Source organism: Engraulis encrasicolus, chromosome 19, assembly GCF_034702125.1.
Source record: "Engraulis encrasicolus isolate BLACKSEA-1 chromosome 19, IST_EnEncr_1.0, whole genome shotgun sequence".
NCBI classification, from domain to species: Eukaryota; Metazoa; Chordata; class Actinopteri; order Clupeiformes; family Engraulidae; genus Engraulis; species Engraulis encrasicolus.
Genome location: NC_085875.1, coordinates 38,821,240 through 38,841,239, shown reverse-complemented (window position 1 = coordinate 38,841,239; position 20,000 = coordinate 38,821,240). Strand labels below are relative to the sequence as shown.

General features: G+C 44.4%; 1 protein-coding gene across 5 annotated transcripts in view; it reads right to left on the bottom strand.

Annotated features, from left to right (window-relative positions):
- Positions 1 to 20,000, bottom strand: part of pacs2 (phosphofurin acidic cluster sorting protein 2) — a 115,724-nt gene that overhangs the window by 26,421 nt on the left and 69,303 nt on the right. For all 5 annotated transcript variants that reach the window (XM_063184368.1, XM_063184370.1, XM_063184372.1 and 2 more), the window contains exons 2-7: positions 14,295 to 14,382; positions 5,627 to 5,716; positions 4,919 to 5,044; positions 2,153 to 2,315; positions 797 to 870; positions 334 to 414 (exon numbers count right to left, since the gene is read on the bottom strand). In XM_063184368.1, coding sequence (XP_063040438.1) covers positions 334 to 414; positions 797 to 870; positions 2,153 to 2,315; positions 4,919 to 5,044; positions 5,627 to 5,716; positions 14,295 to 14,382 — 622 coding nt within the window. The remainder of the gene's footprint in view (positions 1 to 333; positions 415 to 796; positions 871 to 2,152; positions 2,316 to 4,918; positions 5,045 to 5,626; positions 5,717 to 14,294; positions 14,383 to 20,000) is intronic.

Genomic DNA, 20,000 nt, shown 5'->3' with positions numbered 1-20,000 from the left:
ATGTAATGAGCTCGGCGGCGGCAGGCGGCAGCCAATGGAATGTTCACATTTTTCTAAACACGAGCTTCGATTGGTCGAGATTCTTGGTCGAACGCTTCAGGTTGAATCTTTTGCCTCGTTCAACGCCCCTGACCTGTGCTTTCCAGACAGGAGTCAGCAGCGTTTTAGCTTCTTCAACGCCGGCGGTGTGACCGCAGAATTAGGCTTACTCTGGTAAAATGCATGGAATGGCAACATTGTTAGTGTTTCTATTTATGTCCAACTATGTTTTATTAATCTGTATTCATTAATTTCTGTTTATGTATGCAAGTGTGTGTGAGTGCTATGTCTTACTCTGGTTATGGATGCCGTTCTGACTATGGACCTCCTCTGCTTCTTGGGTTTCCTCACGTCATACTCATCATCCTCCAGATCCTGACAAGAATAACAACATGCACACGTACCATACACATCAGTTTTTTTTAACATGTATTTTTATCATTTCAAAAATTATGCATGGCATATTACAGTATTTTAAACTTTAAAGTTACCCTACTATGATATAATATTATAAAAATATTATAATAATATTTAAAGTTACCCTACTATGATATAATATTACAATAAAAGTTATAATACAGTATTACACTTTTATCAAAGTCCTTATAACCCATATCCCACCCACAACATTCACATTAGTAAATGTGCACAAATGCAAATAGGCAAGCACAGACTCTGACAGATACAGATACACACAAACAAACAAACAAACAAACAAACAAACAAACAAACACACACACACACACACACTTCTTACCTGACCCTGGACTGCGTCATCGCTGGCCTCCTGTTCTGAGGAGAAGCTCTCATACTCTTCCTCAGAGTAATTATCTAAACACACACACACACACACGCACACCGGTACACACACACGCACACGCACACGCACACGCACACGCACACGCACACGCACACAAACACACACACACACACACACGAACACACGCACACATAACAGTATCCCATCAAACAAGTTCTATGACATTACTATCACATGCTAATCAATCATTACAAGACATAACAATAAAACTTTATTAATCTCATTATGGTACGCTGAAGTATGTCACTGATTATACCAGTGTTTCCCAACCAGGGGTACGTGTACCACTTGGGGTACGCGAGCACACTGCAGGGGGTACTTGGAAAAATTGCATTATTGTAACAAATGTATGGAGCGGTCACATCAGGACAAAGAAAGCGATATAGAACATGAATTAGGGGGTACTCATGGCACAACTAAGAGGCTTAGGGGGTACGCGAGACAAAAAAGGTTGGGAAACACTGGATTATACTGCAAGACATTTACTATAAATCACATTGGGCCTATTGGAGTCATTGTAAGATATTAAAATAGCATAACAAACAAGGGAAATTAAAATCCTCACAGCATTCATCATGACAGGACATAAAAGTCATCATAGTATTATTAAGCCCATTTGGGGTCATCTAAAAGCGCGTCTCGATTTGTCACGGGGACGTCCCTGCAGACCAATTAGCTAGTAATGATTTTAGCTGTGCTGAGATGACCACGCCATTGCAAAGGGATTCAGAGACTAAATTGATCAGCCTTTTCACCAGAGCTTTGGCATAATACACCGTGGAGGCCTCCACAATATCTTGTATTTAGAGAGAGAGAGGCAGACAGACAGACAGACAAGAGGTAGGAAGAAAGTAATAGAGAAATAGATAGAGAGTAAAATGTGTTGAAATGATACACACGCATCCAATCCCAATTTGCATTTATATGGTCTACTATTAGTTGTGAAATGACTCCATAGTTTCTGAAACAACCATCAGTACATACACACATTCCATTTTCCTGACTCGTCAATTTCCTAAGACACACACACGCAATACAGAAACACATCTGAGGCACAGTCAAACACACACGCACACAGCTGGGGGACTTAGTCACGCACATCCACAAGCACACAAAATACACACACACACACCTACACACAAAATACATACAGCTGATGTGCACACACACACACTGACGCATACACCTGGGGACTTGATACCACAGATGAGGCACACACACACACTTGATGCTCTTAGGCGAGACTCCCTCCCTCTCTCCCTCCCTCTCCCTCTGTCCCTCTCCCTCTCCTACCTGAGCACTTGATCTTAGTCCCGGAGGTGAGCGTGGCGTCCTCGTGGTCGATGGGCTGGCTGGAGAGCGAGAAGATGAAGATCTCGGCCACCTTCCCAGCCAACTCCTTCTGGTTACCTGACAGAGACAACACCTGGCCCCCCTCATGAGGATGCTGGAGGACCTGGGGTAGAGGGAGCGATGAATGGAGGAGAGGGGGAAAAGAGAGAGAGAGAGAGAGAGAGAGAGAGAGAGAGAGAGAGAGAGAGAGAGAGAGAGAGAGAGAGAGAGAGTTAGAGAAACAGTTAAAAACGTTGCTATTATCTCCTTCTGGTTACTCCACACCTGGCCCCCTCTCCTAGGCCTGCTGGAGGATCTGGGGGGTAGGAGGAGAGAGATAAGTGGAGGGAGGCAGGGGGAAGAGAGAGAGACTGTTAAAGACTTGACCATCAGCTCCTTCTGATTACTGCACGGGGATCACATCTGCAAGTTTGCGCTTTGCTGTTTGATGACAATGGATAGAGATGAGGGTAATGAGACAGAAAGACGGACGGACAGAAAAAGAGAATGACAGAAAGTAGAGGAGACATCGAGGAGACATTGAGGAGAGGAGAGGAGAGGAGAGGAGAAAGGAGAGGAGAGGAGAGAAGAGAGGAGAGAGGAGGAGAGGAGATGTGAGGAGAGATGAGGAGAGGAGAGAAGAGAGGAGAGGAGAGGAGAAAGGAGAGGAGATCTGAGGAGAGATGAGGAGAGGAGAGGAGAGATGAGGAGAGGATAGGAGAGGAGAGGAGAGGAGAGGAGAGGAGAGGAGAGGAGAGGAGAAAGTAGAGGAGAGGAGAGGAGAGAGGAGAGGAGAGGAGAAAGGAGAGGAGAGGAGAGGAGAGAGGAGGAGAGGAGATGTGAGGAGAGATGAGGAGAGGAGAGGAGAGAGGAAAGGAGAGGAGAGGAGAGATGAGGAGAGGAGAGGAGAGGAGAGGAGAGGAGAGGAGAAGAGAGGAGAGGATGGAGGAGTAGAGGAGAGTGAGGAGAGATGAGGAGAGGAGAGGAGAGGAGAGGAGAGGAGAGGAGAGGAGAGAGTGATGGAGACATAATAATGAGAGTTCCATCCGTGAGAGGGGAACAAAAAATTAAAAGATCAGAGATTAAGGGCCTTTTTAATAGTCTGTGGTGGCCAGGCACAGAGCGCAGACCCAGAGAACCACCAGGATCATCACTAACTACATTTCCATCTCTCTCCCTCTCCCTCGCTCTCTCCTCATCCTTCTTTTCACAATCTTTCCTCTTTCTCCCTCTCTTCCGCCCCCACTTCACTCTCCTCCACTCCCCATCTTGCTCTCTATCTCTGCTCCTCTCCCTCTCTCCCCCGCTCCCTCTCTGTTCTCCTCCTCCTCCTCCCTCTCTTCCTTTCCACCGCTACCCAAACGTTTCATCATTCACTCTCTCCCTCCATTATCTCTCCATTATGTGAGCTGGACTACGATAGACAAGCCTGCAGGAGCTGAGGAAGAGAGGGATCGAGAGAGAGAGGGATGGAGAAGGACAGGAAGGAGAGGAGAAGTGGAGTCGGGCAGGAAATTGTCAATTTGATTCCACATTGCTGCTGTAAAAAGCCTGTAGGAACCTGTAATGTGAAATATATCTCTATCTGAGAGGTGGTAAAGCCCAAAGGGGGGAAGAGAGAGGCAGAGAGAGATGGAGAGAGAGACAGAGAGAGATATCAGGACCGAGAAAGAGAGAGCAAAAGAATAACCATTACACAATGAGAGAGAGAGAGAGAGAGAGAGAGAGAGAGAGAGAGAGAGAGAGAGAGAGAGAGAGAGAGAGAGAGAGAGAGAGAGGGAGAGGGAGAGAGAGAGGAAGAATGAGAGAGATAGAGAATGAGAATGAGAATGAGAGAGATAGAGAATAAGAATGAGCGACAGAGATGGTGAGAAAGCACCAAGCAAACGAGAGAGAGGGAGAAGGAAAGAAGATGAGGCTGAAAAGACAGCCTGAGGTAATAAGGATTTAGTAGAGTTAATAAAGGTACATATAGTGTGTGTACATGTAGCTCTTGATATTCATATTTGAATGATAATGATTCATTCATTTAAACCCAATCCCAGCTAGACGATGACGACAGTGACTCTGGGATCATAAAGGGATTGTGGAACAGAGGGGGAGTCTGCTCACCTATACACCTGACGAAGACCGCCTGAGGTCGAAACGTTGTGTTAAATAAATCGGTGAGCAGTAACAGTGTGCAGATTTTCTTGCTTCTTTTACACGAGTCTGCAGGAGGTAATATTGAATGTGCAAGACAGCAAACCAAATACTTGCACTAATTTGAGTGGAAGAGACTGGTGTGTATGTGTGGGCGAGTGCGTGTGCGAGTGCGTGTCTGTGCATGTGTGTGCGTGTGTGTGTGTGTGTGTGCGTGTGTGCGTGAGTGCGCGCGTGTGTGTGCATGTGCGTCTGTGTGTGCGCGTGTGCGTCTGTGTGTGCGTGCGTGTCTGTGTGCGTGCATGTCTGTGTGCGTGCATGTCTGTGTGCGTGCGTGTCTGTGTGCATGCGTGCGTGTCTGTGTGCGTGTCTGTGTGCGTGCGTGTCTGTGTGCGTGCGTGCGCGTCTGTGCGTCCTTATATCTAAGCACAAGAGCAAAGACACTTCCGCTACTCTGTTATGACTAGCAAGTGTTAGAAAACCCTGAGGCCAACCTTTGCCCTTCACCTAGTACACAGACGATAAAACACACACTAATATTACAGCAACAAGTCTGCACTTCCGTCAGTGAGTGTGTGTGTGTACCTCTGCCATGTCTATGTTTCCCACGGCGAGGGTTTTGTATCCCAGGATGGTTCGGTTCTTGTAGCGTTTCCTCCTCTGTAGCATGATCTGCAGTTTGTTGCCCTCTCGCTTCAAGAAGTGGGGGTACTAGATAGACAATATAGACACAGACACACACGCACGTACACAGAAATACACACGCACGCACGCACGCATGCACACACACACACACGGCGGAACAGTGCAGAACATGAGGAGATTTGATCGGAGCAGTCACAGTGATTACTGGGCTGCTGGCCTGAGGCCTGATCCCTGATGAAAGTGCTCATTAAAAATGCAGACTTGAATCAGTTAGATAGGATCTCCCATGACTAATGGAAATCTGTGTCTCTATCTGTGTGTGCGTGTGTGCGTGTGTGCGTGTGTGTGTGTGTGTGTACTCTCTCTGTTTCACTCTCTCTTTATGTGTGTGTGTGTGTGCAACAGAGAGAGAGAGAGAGAGAGAGAGAGAGAGAGAGAGAGAGAGAGAGAGAGAGAGAGAGAGAGAGAGAGAGAGAGAGAGAGAGAGAGAGAGAGAGATCCTCTGATTGATGGAAATCTGTCCATGGTGTGCGTGCGTGCGTGCGTGCGTGCGTGCGTGCGTGCGTGCTCTCCTCTGACTGATGATAATTTAAGTGCTGTGCTGTGGCCCCCATAATAAACCCTGGCCCCGGCTGTTTCCCCGGTTACCTGCAGCGAGAAGGTGAGTGCCAAGTCCGTCTCTAAAGAGGCAGTAGGGGGCAGCACTATCTCATGAGAGCGCAGGATACGCTTGGAGCCCTGGAGACGGAGGACAGAAGAAGAAGAAGAAAGAGAGGAGAAAAAGGATGGGAGAGAGAGAAGAGATTATAAGGAAGATAGATAGATAGATAGATAGATAGATAGATAGATAGATAGATAGATAGATAGATAGATAGATAGATAGATAGATAGATAGATAGATAGATAGATAGATAGATAGATAGATAGATAGATAGATAGAGAAGAGTGGGAGATAGGTAGAGAAGCAGCCTGATCTCCAAAAATTCCGTGCTCCTGGACACGGATGGTAAGGACACGAAATCCGTGTCCAGGAGCACGGATTTTGCCAAAATTCCGTGCTCCTGGACACGGAATTGTTTTCCGTGCTACTGGACACAGAATTGTTTTCCGTGACGAGCACACGGAAGTGCTTTCTATAGGCTATTACCACAGCACTGTGTAACTCCAAATGCTAATCCTAAACAAAATAATGCTATAGCTTTCAGTTGTGCCCTGACCAAAACATTCCCTAACCTTAACCTGTCATTAAAGACATATTGAGAAATACCTTTTCCAGTTGGTTGCTAGGCTATCAAATTCATATAATGAATGAAAGAAAAGTAGCTGTGCCCAGACCAAAACAATCCCTAACCCTAACCTGTGAGTAGGAAATGTTTTTTTGAGAAAAAATATTTGAAATTAGAAAAATCTTGAGAAAACACAAGACTGTGGAAACATAGAGCTGTGGGAGTAGCCTATAGAGAGAGCACTTCTCTGTGTCCATCACGGAAAACAATTCCGTGTCCAGGAACACGGAAAACAATTCCGTGTCCAGGAGCACGGAATTTTGGCAAAATCCGTGCTCCTGGACACGGATTTTGTGCCCTTAACATCCGTGTCCAGGAGCACGGAATTTTTGGAGATCATGTTGAGAGAAGAGTGACAAAAAAAGAAAAGAGAAGATGAGTGATGAAAGAAAAATGGCAGAGAGAGAGAGAGAGAGAGAGAGGGGGAGAGAGGGAGACGGGTGCAGAGATAATGAATGAAATATGCATATGCCATATTCATATTCAAATGCTAATGGCCTCGTGCTGTGCTTAATTGGGGGTGTATGTCAGTGCTTCTGAGAAAGTGATTAGACAGACATGCCAAGTCAAGACAAATGTACTGGTCTAGACAAAGGCAGTTCAGGTCAATGTGTTTCACAAATAGCAAAAGAATAAAGGATAAAACAAATGTTAAAGCTTTAGGGAAAAAATCGGTATGTAACATTTTATTAAATGGAAACATAACAGTAAATGCGGAAAATCGTTCACAGAAAGCATCTGAAAACTTTGATCTAAAAGATACCGTAGTAGAATGACACTTGAAATAACAGTATCAGATAATTTTAGTCACAGTGACGGTAATCGTGTATGAGTGCCTGCCGGTCTCCTCCCTCTGCCAGCCTGTTCATCAGGACCACTCACCCGCAAATCATGACATCCAAACACCTACAACACCTCACGATTAATTTCGTTCAAATTTGCTCTTGACATTCACAGAAGCTGCCACATAACATACAACGCACTATATAACACCTAACAATACAACACGCTGACAGTGGAGTGCCATCATACTCCCACCTGCTACCTAGCCAGTCGCGGTGGTACAGGGCACTCTCCAGATCCACCTGCAGAAGCATAACAACTGGTTTCCTAACCTCACAGCAGAACTGATAAAGCCTGAAATATATTCATGAAGGTGAAACGTATTCAATCATACAAACAAAACCAACAGATCAAAAAACCAAGCTCCTTTGAATAAAATGGCATGGATGAATGGTCTTCACAGAGTTATGGTGGCACTCTAGGGTGTTAGTTGTCTATACTTTACCCGTATGTGACAGTGGACATCAGAACACACTAGGGCTGTAACAATATTGTATTGTATTGTATCGTAGTAATCGTGTCACGCAGAGTCATGATGCTGTATCGCAATGCAAGGAGGCAGCATCATTAGGTGTCCTTTCAAAGTTCTGTTACCCTTCAGTCCAGAAAACAACCACATGATATGATGTGATCGTGCTTGCAAGTTTCAAATCACTATTATTATTTTTAAAGTTTAAAATGAATCGTGATCGTACTGCAATGTGCATCGAATCGTGAGCCCCTTGCCACACTGAATCATATTCAAGGATTCAAGGATATTTATTTGTCATGTACATAGAGACACTTTCGTGTCACTTGTAATGAAATGCATGGCCGGTGCAAAACAAGTGTGCAGAAGAAGGGTGAAGAAGAAATAAAATAAAAATAAAAATAAAAGGTGTGTGTGTGTGTGTGTGTGTGTGTGTGTGTGTGTGTGTGTGTGTGTGTGTGTGTGTGTGTGTGTGTGTGTGTGTGTGTGTGTGTGTGTGTGTGTGTGTGTGTGTGTGTGTGTGTGTGTGTGTGTTCAAAGTAATTAGGAGGAATTCAGTAAGCAAATGGCATGAGGAAAAAAGCTCTTTCTCAGTCTCTCAGTTCTAGCTCTGTGACAGCACAGTCGCCTTCCAGATCTCAGTTTTTTTAAAATAGTCCATATCCTAGGTGTGACTGGTCTTTAAGAATGTTATGGGCCCTAGATAGCACTCTCTTTGTGTATATGTATTTCATGGCAGGCAGAGGTTGACGAATACAGCGCTCAGCAGAGCGCACTATCCTTTCCATATTCACACCATATTGAGATCCGATAATAGTAATACACTCTATTCAAGTAATCAGGGGTAAAATAAACAGTGTAAACAGCGTCAGCATTGCTGACGTCAATGCACCCTTCCTATCATCAGTCACTGCAGAGTTAGAGGACAGCGATGTAGAGGGAGTTACTATATAACTATATAACATTCCCCTGTGTTCTCAATCAGGGCTATGGGAGGACATCTATCTTGCATAGGGGAAAAAATGGAGAGCGAGAGACAAGTGGGTGACCTTTGTGGTGGCAAAGGTCACAACTGAAGTTCCAGCACTCTGATGAACAAAAATGCTTAGCTTGGACGCAAGTGGATGTACGGTATGAGAACCAAAAGGGGTAGAAAAATCAGGTGCTCAGGTGCTCTCAAACCTCCTATTTTTAACAATGTACTTTTGGCTTTCAACAAAAAAAATAGTACAATGAGTTTTAACAACACCAAGAACGCTTTTTTTCCAGCCGAGTGTACTTTGTTTGAAAAACTGGGCTGCTATATCCTCTCCTGAGCAGCAGTGGTCTCCCGTGAGATCTCTCTCTCTCTCTCCCTCTATCTGATTATGTCTATCACTCTCTTTGTCTCTCTCTCTCTCTGTCTCTCTCTCTCTCTCTGATTATGTCTCTCACTGCCCCCCTCTCTTCATTTTGTGATCTATCTATCTATCTATCTATCTATCTATCTATCTATCTATCTATCTATCTATCTATCTATCTATCTACCTATCTATCTATCTATCTCTTACTCCATGCTTAAGCTCAGAAGCGCTAAAGATTTTTTCTAATTTCTCTCACGCTCTCCCTCCCGCCATCTCTCTCTCTCACTCTCTTTCACTCTTTCATTCTCTCTCTTACTCTCTCTCTCTCTCTCTTACTCTTACTCTCTCTCTCTCTGCTTACCACCATCACTCTCTCTCTCTTTCTCTCCCTCTCTCTCTGAGTCTCCCATTCTCTCCCTATCTCTCTCTCTCTCAGGCCACCTGGCAGCCATCCAGAGGAGGAAATCATCCACTCAATTAGCCCGGGGTCATACGCACACCAAAGCCATCCGCCATCACCCACCCACCCAGCAGCCTGCCAGGCAACCAGCCAGTTAGTGTAGAGTAGTGTAGCACGGACTGTTGCAGTCTGGGCATTATAGTGAACCAATTTACACACAGAATGAATCACCAGAGGTGCTGCGGTGTGGTGCGGCGTACGAACGGCACATACACCTGACCACACACAGTCTACTACACGCCAGGCTATACTGGTGATGTTACCACTTAAAGGGATATGCCACTATTTTGGGGCTTAATACAGTTAACATCGTTGGCAGGGGTTTATAAATGTGGTAAAGTGTCTTATTTTTCATGTGAAGCGTTGTCTTGCTTTAAGACAAGTTAAAAGAGGGAGTATGTCGCTAAGCTGCACCGCATTCCACATTATTACGCAAATGACATTTTTTGCAGTTTTCCCAAATAATCAATACAAATTACAGTCGTCATATTTTTCAAGTCATCAGCCATTAGAGTACAATTTAAACGTTTTTGAATGAATTTTCCAATGATAACAGTATTTTTTAAAATAATAAAAAACTTAAAATGACCAAAATGCTTTGTTCCAATTAATTACACAAAACAGTTTTGTAGTGTTGTAATCCAAATTTCTTTCTTTTTTTTCCCCCATCTACACCAAAACAGTTGGCATTTGGTACCTTCAATACATTTCAATGTTCAAAACTTTGTTATAAGCTGTAACTGGAATGCTGCATTTAACATTGAAGTCAATGGCAGGGCATTGCATGGGAGTTCTGGAAGCCCAGATATCCTTGATGCTTTGCTCTCAGCTGTTTTTATTTGTTTGGTCGGGTGACCCACACTTCACTCTTCAATATACCCATAGATTTCCATGCCACGTTTAGGTGCTTTGGAGATGATGACATTCTAACTCACCAGACATAACATCCCATTCATTTTCAATGGGGTTTTATGTTTGGTGAGTTAAAATGTCGATACCACCAAAGCACCTAAACGTGGCATGGAAATCTACAGGTATATTGAAGAGTGAAGTGTGGGTCACCAGACCAAACAAACAAAAACAGCTGAGAGCAAAGCATCAAGGATATCTGGGCTTTCATAACTCCCATGCAATGCCCTGCCATTGACTTCAATGTTAAATGCAGCATTCCAGTTACTAAGACAAAGAGTTTATCATCAAGTATTGAACATTGAAATGTAATTTAGAAGGTACCAAATTCCAACTGTTTTGATGTAAATGGGAAACAAAGAAAGAAATTTGTATTTGAACACTACAAAACTATTTTGCGTAATAATGTGGAACAGAGCATTTTAAGTTTTTTATTATTTAAAAAAATACCGTTATCATTGGAAGGTTCATTCAAAAACGTTTTAATTGTACTCTAATGGCTGATGACTTGAAAATTATGACGACTGTCATTTGTATTGATTATTTGGGGAAACAGCGAAAAATGTCAGTTGCGTAATAATGTGGAATGCGGTGTAGTGAAAGTCAATGCATCCATGTAGCATTGCTACATACTACACGGATCCATTGACTTTCACTAGCGTAGCGACATATTCCCTCTTTTAACTTGTCTTCAAACAAAACAATGGCTTACATGAAAAATATGACACTTTACCACCTATATAAACCCTGGCCAGCCATTTTAACTGTATTAAGCCCCAAAATAGTGGCATATCCCTTTAACTGTCCAAGGCTGTATGTGCACAATGGACATAATCTGCAAATCGAAACAAATGAAAAATAAATGAAAGCACATTAAAAAAAGATACAGTGTCAAATTGGTGATTTAAAAAAAGGCCATTCAGTTCAAACACCGCAATGGGAACACTTAAATCCACCAGCATCTTCATCAGCAAAAAAAATCCTCCACTCAATTAGCCCTGGGTCAAAGGCACACCAACTCAGAGACAATATTCAGCATATGTGGCATTAATTAATTTGATAACCCTTACCCACCCACATGCTAAATTAGTTGCTGCTGCAGGCTAAACTACACTACCACCCCCTCAAATGACAGCCAGGGTCATGTCATTGTTCTTTCATTTCATTAATGCTTCTTTAATTTTTCAGCTTAGGATCAATACTGCTGTACAAAGGCAAAGTGTAGTAATTACATATTTTGTCAAAATTGAGTTTAGTTTAGTCTGGTGTTTGCACCAAAATAAATGGCTAAAACTCTCTGTTAAATTGATGTGTGTCCCACTGTGATGCACCTGCAAGCTGAGGGATGATGTGTGATGACGAGTCCCAAATCAACTGTCTATCAGGTGTGTCGGTGTGAAAGCTACAGATACTGATTAGAGGTGCCACACCACATTGACTTTGCAATAAAATGCAGCATTTGCAACGTTTATTTTTGAGTTTTATTATCGTTATCATTTTATTATCATTATTACAATGTGTTTCTTTTCCTTTGACTTTTCAGATCAAAATAAAATGGTGCTGTGCTATAAAACATTGCCAATGGGGGCACTGTGGTGCAGTGCGCTAAGCCCCCTACATATGGGCTTGCATTCCCATAGGGATCAACAAGGTTTGAGACCAGCCTGGGTCTTTTGCCAGGCCTGCCCCATCTCTCTCCCACTCTCTTCCTGTCATACTCGCCACTGTCCTATAAGAAATAAAGACGCAAAAGCCTTTTTAAAAATAAATAAATAAATAAATAAACATTGCCAAACCACATGCAGACACACCTCCCCCATTATTGTATCGTCACCACGGGTAACACAAAAGTAGCACTCCAAAACTGAAGACGGTCCCAAACAGTTCTGCCAACTCACAAAAACAATGGAAAGCTTTCATACCAATCTTCATCAGGAAAAAAAACTGCACTTTATGAGTCTCAGGCTGGTACACCAAGAGCCACCCTCACCCACCCAAACTTGGGGCACCCGGCAGGGAGTCATCATCACCAGCATGCCAACCTGATTCCAGCAGATTGTTCTTTAATGACATTAATGCTTCTTTCTTTTTTTAAACAACATCTTTACAGGCTTTCTGTCTTTATTGTGGATAGTACAGTGAAAATCATGACAGGAAGACTGGGAGAGAGAGACCGGGTAGGGTTTGGTAACTAATGACCAAGGCCAGACTCGAACGGGGCCTGGTATGTGTCCATGAGCATGCATGCCCATTCATGGTGCGGTGCATTATTGTGATGCGCCACTTCAGCTGCCCCTGCCAGCTAGCGTTGGGTCTGATGCAAGCTGGCTAGGGTCAGTGATGTTTCAGCAGAAGCACAGGTCAGGGCGACGTAACAGCCAGTGCCACTATTGTATTTTGTTGGTTTGTTTGTTTTTAGTGGACTATCTAACAAGCATATTCATTGCAACATATCAACCAACAATAACTGATTATTTATGGGTATTAGATGCCATTGCGCCTCCTGACGTCTTCCACCCACCATCACCACCACCCATAGCAGCCTGTTGCCAGTACATCGGCATGTCAATAACATTAACATTTATTATTTAATCTGTCTGCCAGTCTGGGGTTGCGAGAGGTGCGGTCGCTGCCTTGAGATGCCAAAGCGCATTCAGACATTCTGTAGAGCTCCATTCACAAAGTGAAAAAAGAGAAATAACTTAGTAATTACAAGTTCCTGTTATGAAATGGAGTAATAACATATGCGTACACCCATCACCCAGGAGACAGGACAAAATTAGCTCAAAACAGAGCTACTATAGGGAGAACAGCGTCTGGGTACTTTGCACTGGCTCTGCTTCAATACACCGTAGTTCAGTCCATTCAAAATGGCAATGGCACCATTTCAACCCGCCAGGGTTTTCATCAGACAAAATAATCGACTCAATTAGCCTGGGGGTCACAGGCACACCAACACAGCCTCTGGCTAGCTAGTCTCTCTTGCTGCGGCATGACAGCTCATCCCCAGCTTGTTCATTTTAATGAGAGATCTGCAGAGCCTGATAATGAGATACAGGATCCGGTTTCAAAAGGCATTGGTCTCCAAAGCGTGGGTCTGTACTGTAGGGTACCACACCACAGGCCACACTGCTTCTTAGACCTTTTCTTTTTGTATTTGACATTTAATAGTAGTTTATTATGTTGCGATCACACTCTACTCATTTGATTAATATACCGGCGCTATACCATGAATCAACCAATCAAACACCAACAATCACTCACTCTAGCTGTCTAATCTAGTTCCAGGTCAATCCTTCATCCACGGATATGAATACTTCCATTCACTTGGTAAAGGAGATGTAAAATGTGTGCACATATGTGCTCTACTACACCACCTCTGTTAAGAGGAAGTGGAAAAAACCCCCACAAAAAAACACAAAAAATCAGGTGGTCGTGCGTTAGTTCCAGCTTGATGTTATCTGGCATGGTGGAAAGAGAAGTGGTTACTGTACATTCTGAAAGTGCACAATGCCTACACTGACTGCTGTGTTCAAATTCACAAGACGACAAGATGAGGCCAATTCTTCCCCGTTTGTGGCTTACAGTGAGATCGTGGTCACAGAGAACCCAAATATTTGTACGTGGACATGACATGGGACGGGATGTGCCTCAATTGTTTATACATTTGTGTACATGGTTTAAAGAGTTTCCATTAATTAGCCTGAGAATCTGTTCTGAATGAATATCAGTAAGTTTATATGACTAAGAGACACGAGATGGTATAAAGGTAGAGAGAGGGTGTGTGAAGGAGAAAGAGAATGTGTCGGTGTTTGTGTGTGTGTGTGTGTGTGTGTGTGTGTGTGTGTGTGTGTGTGTGTGTGTGTGTGTGTGTGTGTGTGTGTGTGTGTGTGTGTGTGTGTGTGTGTGTGTGTGTGTGTGTGTGTGTGTGTGTGTGTGTTTGTGTGTGTGTGTGTGTGTGTGTGTGTGTGTGTGTGTGTGTGTGTGTGTGCTTGTGTTTGTTCACCTGGATCTTGACGGCGATAACGACAGAAATGAGCTCCTTATCCAACTCCCTCATCACAACCAGCTTCTTTAACGTGAGAGTGCACAACCTGAGAGCGAGAGATGAAGGTGAAAGAGAGAAGAGGAAGAGAGAAAGAAGAGAGAAAGAGAGAGGGGGAGAAAAAAGGAGATGCTATGAGAAAAGTCATGGGTGAGCGGTTAGGGCGTCAGACTTGCATCCCAGAGGTTGCCGGTTCGACTCCCGACCCGCCAGGTTGGTGGGGGGAGTAATCAACCAGTGCTCCCCCATCCTCCTCCATGACTGAGGTACCCTGAGCATGGTACCGTCCCACCGCACTGCTCCCCATGGGGCGCCACTGAGGGCTGCCCCCTTGCACGGGTGAGGCATACATGCAATTTCGTTGTGTGCAGTGTGCAGTGTTCACTTGTGTGCTGTGGAGTGCTGTGTCACAATGACAATGGGAGTTGGAGTTTCCCAATGGGCTTTCACTTTCACTTTTTAAAATCTGTGGTGCTGCGTCAATCTATCCAGATCAAAGTGGGATTACTCATCATCATTATAGTGCATCACGCCAGCAATGGACCCTCAGACCCACCCCAAGATCACCCCAACACTTCATGGGATCCAAACAAGATCACTCTTACAACAAATACACAAAGCACACACACACACACACGCTGATAAACTCGCCTGAGAAGCCAGACCCTACTCTACCTCTACTACTTCCATTTGTAGCTGCTGTGGAAGTAGTAGAGAGGGTAAAGCAGGGCATTTGCCGGGAAGCCCAGGACCCTTCTGCATTGGTGGTGGGGGGGGCCCTATTGTGACCTTGACAGGCCATATGGGGGACCCTATCAGTATCTTGCCCTGGGGCCCTGTCTGCAATTGCTCCGCCACTGGTGAGTTCATATAGCCTATGGGTTTCGTTTGCATGCTGTATCCCAGGCCTGTGCATGTACAAGCATGCCCACATCGTTGTGACTGTATATATGCGTGTGTGTATGCAGTACATGTTTGTACTGTATGTTGTGTGTTCCAGGCCTGTTTACTACTGGACAGCAAAGTGAAGGGGGGACAGAGGGGACGGGAGGGAGGAGGGAGGTAGGGATGTGATGTGACGCAAGTGGGCTGAGAGGCTAGGTGGGAGGTGTCGGCTTTCAGATTATTCGCATGGGCAGCATTTTACTCCCACATCACTTGGATGCTTTGAAACGCGAGCCGCATGCCAATTCACCTTGCGCTCACAGGATACCACACACACAGGCATAGACACACACAGGCATGCACACACAAACACACACACATTAACACATGCAGGCACAAACAGGCATTCAGTTATGTGCACATACCAACACACATGCACACACAAACCAATACACGAACACGCGCACGCACACACGCACGCACGCACGCACACACATCAAAACAAACAACTGCACACAGCTAATTAGATAGAGGATGCAAGAGAACTGACTTTGAGAGACTGAGGCGTGTATGAACATCCTGTACCGTACACAATATAATTTATAATCAGAAACTCTCTCAGAAATACTTTTACATACCCTGTAGGACATTATGTTCTTTCAGACCCAAATTTCACATTCATATGTGTACACAGTAAGAAAACAAGTGAACAAAGAAACTCTTTTACTGCTGCCCATGTGAAGGCCAGACGTAAAACTCAAGGGCATTCATACCTATTAAAAGCAATAAATTAAACTAAACAAATAAAAAGTGTCTGTGTAACCTGCAAACATTACGGTGCTGTGCATTGCAGTGTTATTTAAAGCACAATAGCTTACAAGCACTGTAGACTAATGCTTCAAACATTACACAGATATGGAAAAAACATGTGTATGAAATTCGAGGGCAACATAACAAACTGCACAGAAAAGGAGCCGACTTCCGGAGGGATTTTTATTAGAGAGCATCACTCTCTCCCTCATCCATAAGAGTCCTCTTCAGAATGGGAATATTGATCCCTTGTTGTAACAGAGCACCCAGGCGGGCTTAAGGCCTGCACAGCTCCCACAATGGGCTTTCGGATGTGGGCTTGGCTGAGAGGCTGAGACTGAGGCTGGGATGGGGGCGTAAGATGGGTATCTGGACACAGCATGGGATGCAATCTGTAGGGATCCAGCCATACCGATAGTAGTATCAGTATGGGTCCCGATACTTTCTCATTATACTCATACTCGTCAAACACTTGCCTATACCAGACGCTGATACTGCTATTGAACGGAACAACACCGCAACATCTCATGACATTCCATTGACTTGAAAGCAGCATGGGGAAAAAAACGCAGCCTACTATATTTACTAACATATCAATCTACATGGAAATGGACAATAAAACAAATACCACAGGTGGAAAAAACAAGGCTGTGCATTCATTTTCATTGTACGTTGGGTGTAAAACTATCGGTATCAGTACTTGGCATCGGCAAGTTAAGACACTAATGTGCTCGTATATGTATCTGTATTCAAAAAAGTTGTATCGTGCATCCCTAGAGATCTGGCAAGCAGTACATGGGAATCCCTGCTAGCTGCACACCCAGTCATTCACCACACTCTCCTGTCATTGGATCCCCAGGAAAGGCTGCTGAACACAGGCTGAATACTTAACACCCCTTCCTTGGCTCTACTCTCCCCTCGTTCCTCCTCTGCCTCTACACACTCACACACACAGGCATGCAAAGACACACGCACGCACACACGCACACAGAGCAGACACACGCACGCACACACGCACACAGAGCAGACACACGCACGCACACACACACAGACAGAGCAGACACACACACACACACACAGAGCAGACACACGCACGCACGCACACAGAGCAGACACACGCACGCACACACACAGAGCAGACACACGCACGCACACACACACACAGACAGAGCAGACACACACACACACACACAGAGCAGACACACACACACACACACAGAGCAGACACACACACACACACACACACACACACACACACACACACACACACACACACACACACACACACACACACACACACACACACACACACACACACACACACACACACACACACACACACACACACACACACACACACACACACTTTCTATACAGGGAGCGGAAGAGGCCATAACCTGGGGGGAGTGCCGAGGTGGGGGGCGCAATATAAGACAGTGGGAGTTGGGCCAATGGGTGTTTTCAAATCATTTAGTAGGGGGTTAGACTGGGGGTTTGGGTTGGGGGGGTGTATTGAGCATTCGGCACGCATTCTGACATCACCTCTCATTTCCATACACATTCCTTTCTACTAGGCTTGGCTTTCATTGTGTGTGTGTGTGTGTGTGTGTGTGTGTGTGTGTGTGTGTGTGTGTGTGTGTGTGTGTGTGTGTGTGTGTGTGTGTGTGTGTGTGTGTGTGTGTGTGTGTGTGTGTGTGTGTGTGTGTGTGTGTACCAGGACTTGACACTGGCACCTGCCAGCCAACCGGCTAAATGCTGGTAAAACCTGTCTGTGACTAGTACCAATTCCAATCTTGGCTGACACTTTAGCTCTAATTCTTTGGTATGGCTTATCATAATTGTGGATCAACTGTTCATCAGCCACATTGGCCGGAGAGCAAAAAAAGTAAATATCAAGCTCTGGCGTGTACACAAAGGTGATTTTCTATGCGTAATGTAATGTGTGTGTTTGCAACAGTTTGAATGGCTGTTGGATGACCGACAGAGAAGTAATCTCTTCCCGTGAAATGTGCAACTCAATCGGCCTTACTGCTAGGACCGCTCCTAACGCCATTTTGGCCGACTGAAACCAGTCTCACTGCCTGTATTAGCACATTTTTAAGTACTGGCACATTTTCAGGATATATCAAAACACAAACTGTTCAGAAATGATAACTCAAATAGAGGAGAAAACTGCAGCTTGAAAAATCAAACCAAGGGCAACAATGGTACTTGCAGAGCTGAGAGCAGAGAGGGGGAGGAGAGGCTAGCCAGGGCATTTAACCCGGACTGAAAGATCAGATGTACACACATCTAGCCCCCACAAATAACAACACAAAAGCCTGGCTAATGCACTGTAGACATCAGACGAGAGAAAACAGAGGTCAGAGATAAAGAAAGAAAGACCGAACGAAAAAGAAAGAAAGATACAGAGAGGAGGTGTGTGAGAGACAGAGAGAATGGAGAAGCAGGATACAAGTTGTAGCACAGAGGTACAAACTGTGCTTGGGGACATTTACAAACAGTAACAGAAATGTAGAGGTGAACTGGACAGAGAGAGAGAGAGAGAGAGAGAGAGAGAGAGAGAGAGAGAGAGAGAGAGAGAGAGAGAGAGAGAGAGAGAGAGAGACAGACAGACATACAGAGAGAAAACAAATACAAAAGACTTCAAAAGAATACAAAAGCAACAAAGACAAAATAAGAGAGAAATTGAGAGAGAGAGAGAACTGAGGAGAATTCAGAAGGGGGACAAACTGTTGGGCAGGCAGTGTGTGCGTGCTTGCGTGTGTTTGCTGGTGTGCGTGCGTTAGGGTGCATCAGTTGCCCCCTATGAAAAGATATCGCCTTGGCCCTATAGTGAAAATGTTCTACACCCAGTAAAAACACACTGTGTAAAATATTTTGAAATTTGGATGAAGTCTACCGGGGCCACCAGCCCCATGAAAATAGAAAATAATGGTGATAGTCAGAATCTTGGAATAGAAATGGACATTTTGCTGCATAAATCTACCCAATGAAAACATATTGTCTCGGCTGTGTGATAAAAATGTTCTATGCACATTAAAATTGCTCAGTGTAAAATATGTTGAAATTTAGATGAATTCTACCGGGTCCACCAGGCCCATGAAAATACAAAATAATGGCGATGGTGATGGGCAACCTGGATTCCAAAGCTGAAGTCCAGTGCCACATATTCCAAATGACATACCTAGTTTTACCTTTCCAGTTAGGGCAATTGGACAGGTAAAACCAGGTAATTTGAAATCTGTGGCACTGGATTGTAGCTTTTGAATCTAGGTCTGCCATTGTCTTAAAACAGAGGTGGACAAACCGCGTGACACATTTGCCCCAGCCAATATAATGAACCAGCTGAGCCTAATTACCACTTAAGCCAGGTTGATGAGGTAATTAGTGAAATCACCTGTATTGAGAGCACAAACAGAAGGAATATCTAAGCAGGTTGTGTATTCAGTCGATCCACTTACACAGACTTCAGTCTCAGGACAGACTGATGGTCAAACTGCTATATTTAGGCAAATTTGCTCTTTTGCAACACAATATCAATTCATTGCTGCCTTGGACCACTGCTAGTATCAAGCAAGAGATTGCAAAGCTGCATGACTGTTATATTTGTGTGTTTCACCTGTGGGCCTACAATTCATGGAGGAACATCTGTACTAAAGCTGTGAATGTGCCTTGGAATGCCTAGGCTACAAGGCAGTCAATACAACTGTATTGAAGAGTGCCATTACTTCTTTATCCCATCGCCTGTGGTAGTATTTCACTTTACTCCATCAGATGAGTACCATAACTTACCTGAGAGGCCCTTGGTAATGGACTCTGGACCTGGTGATACCCATGACATACCTAGAAGCCACTTAAGTACAGGTTTTGGGAAGCCACTCTTTCCAACATCACATACAGTTGTATTGTATGTACTCTATTGAACTACTGCGGGGATTTCTTGACAAAACATAAGTCATTCCAAGGAGC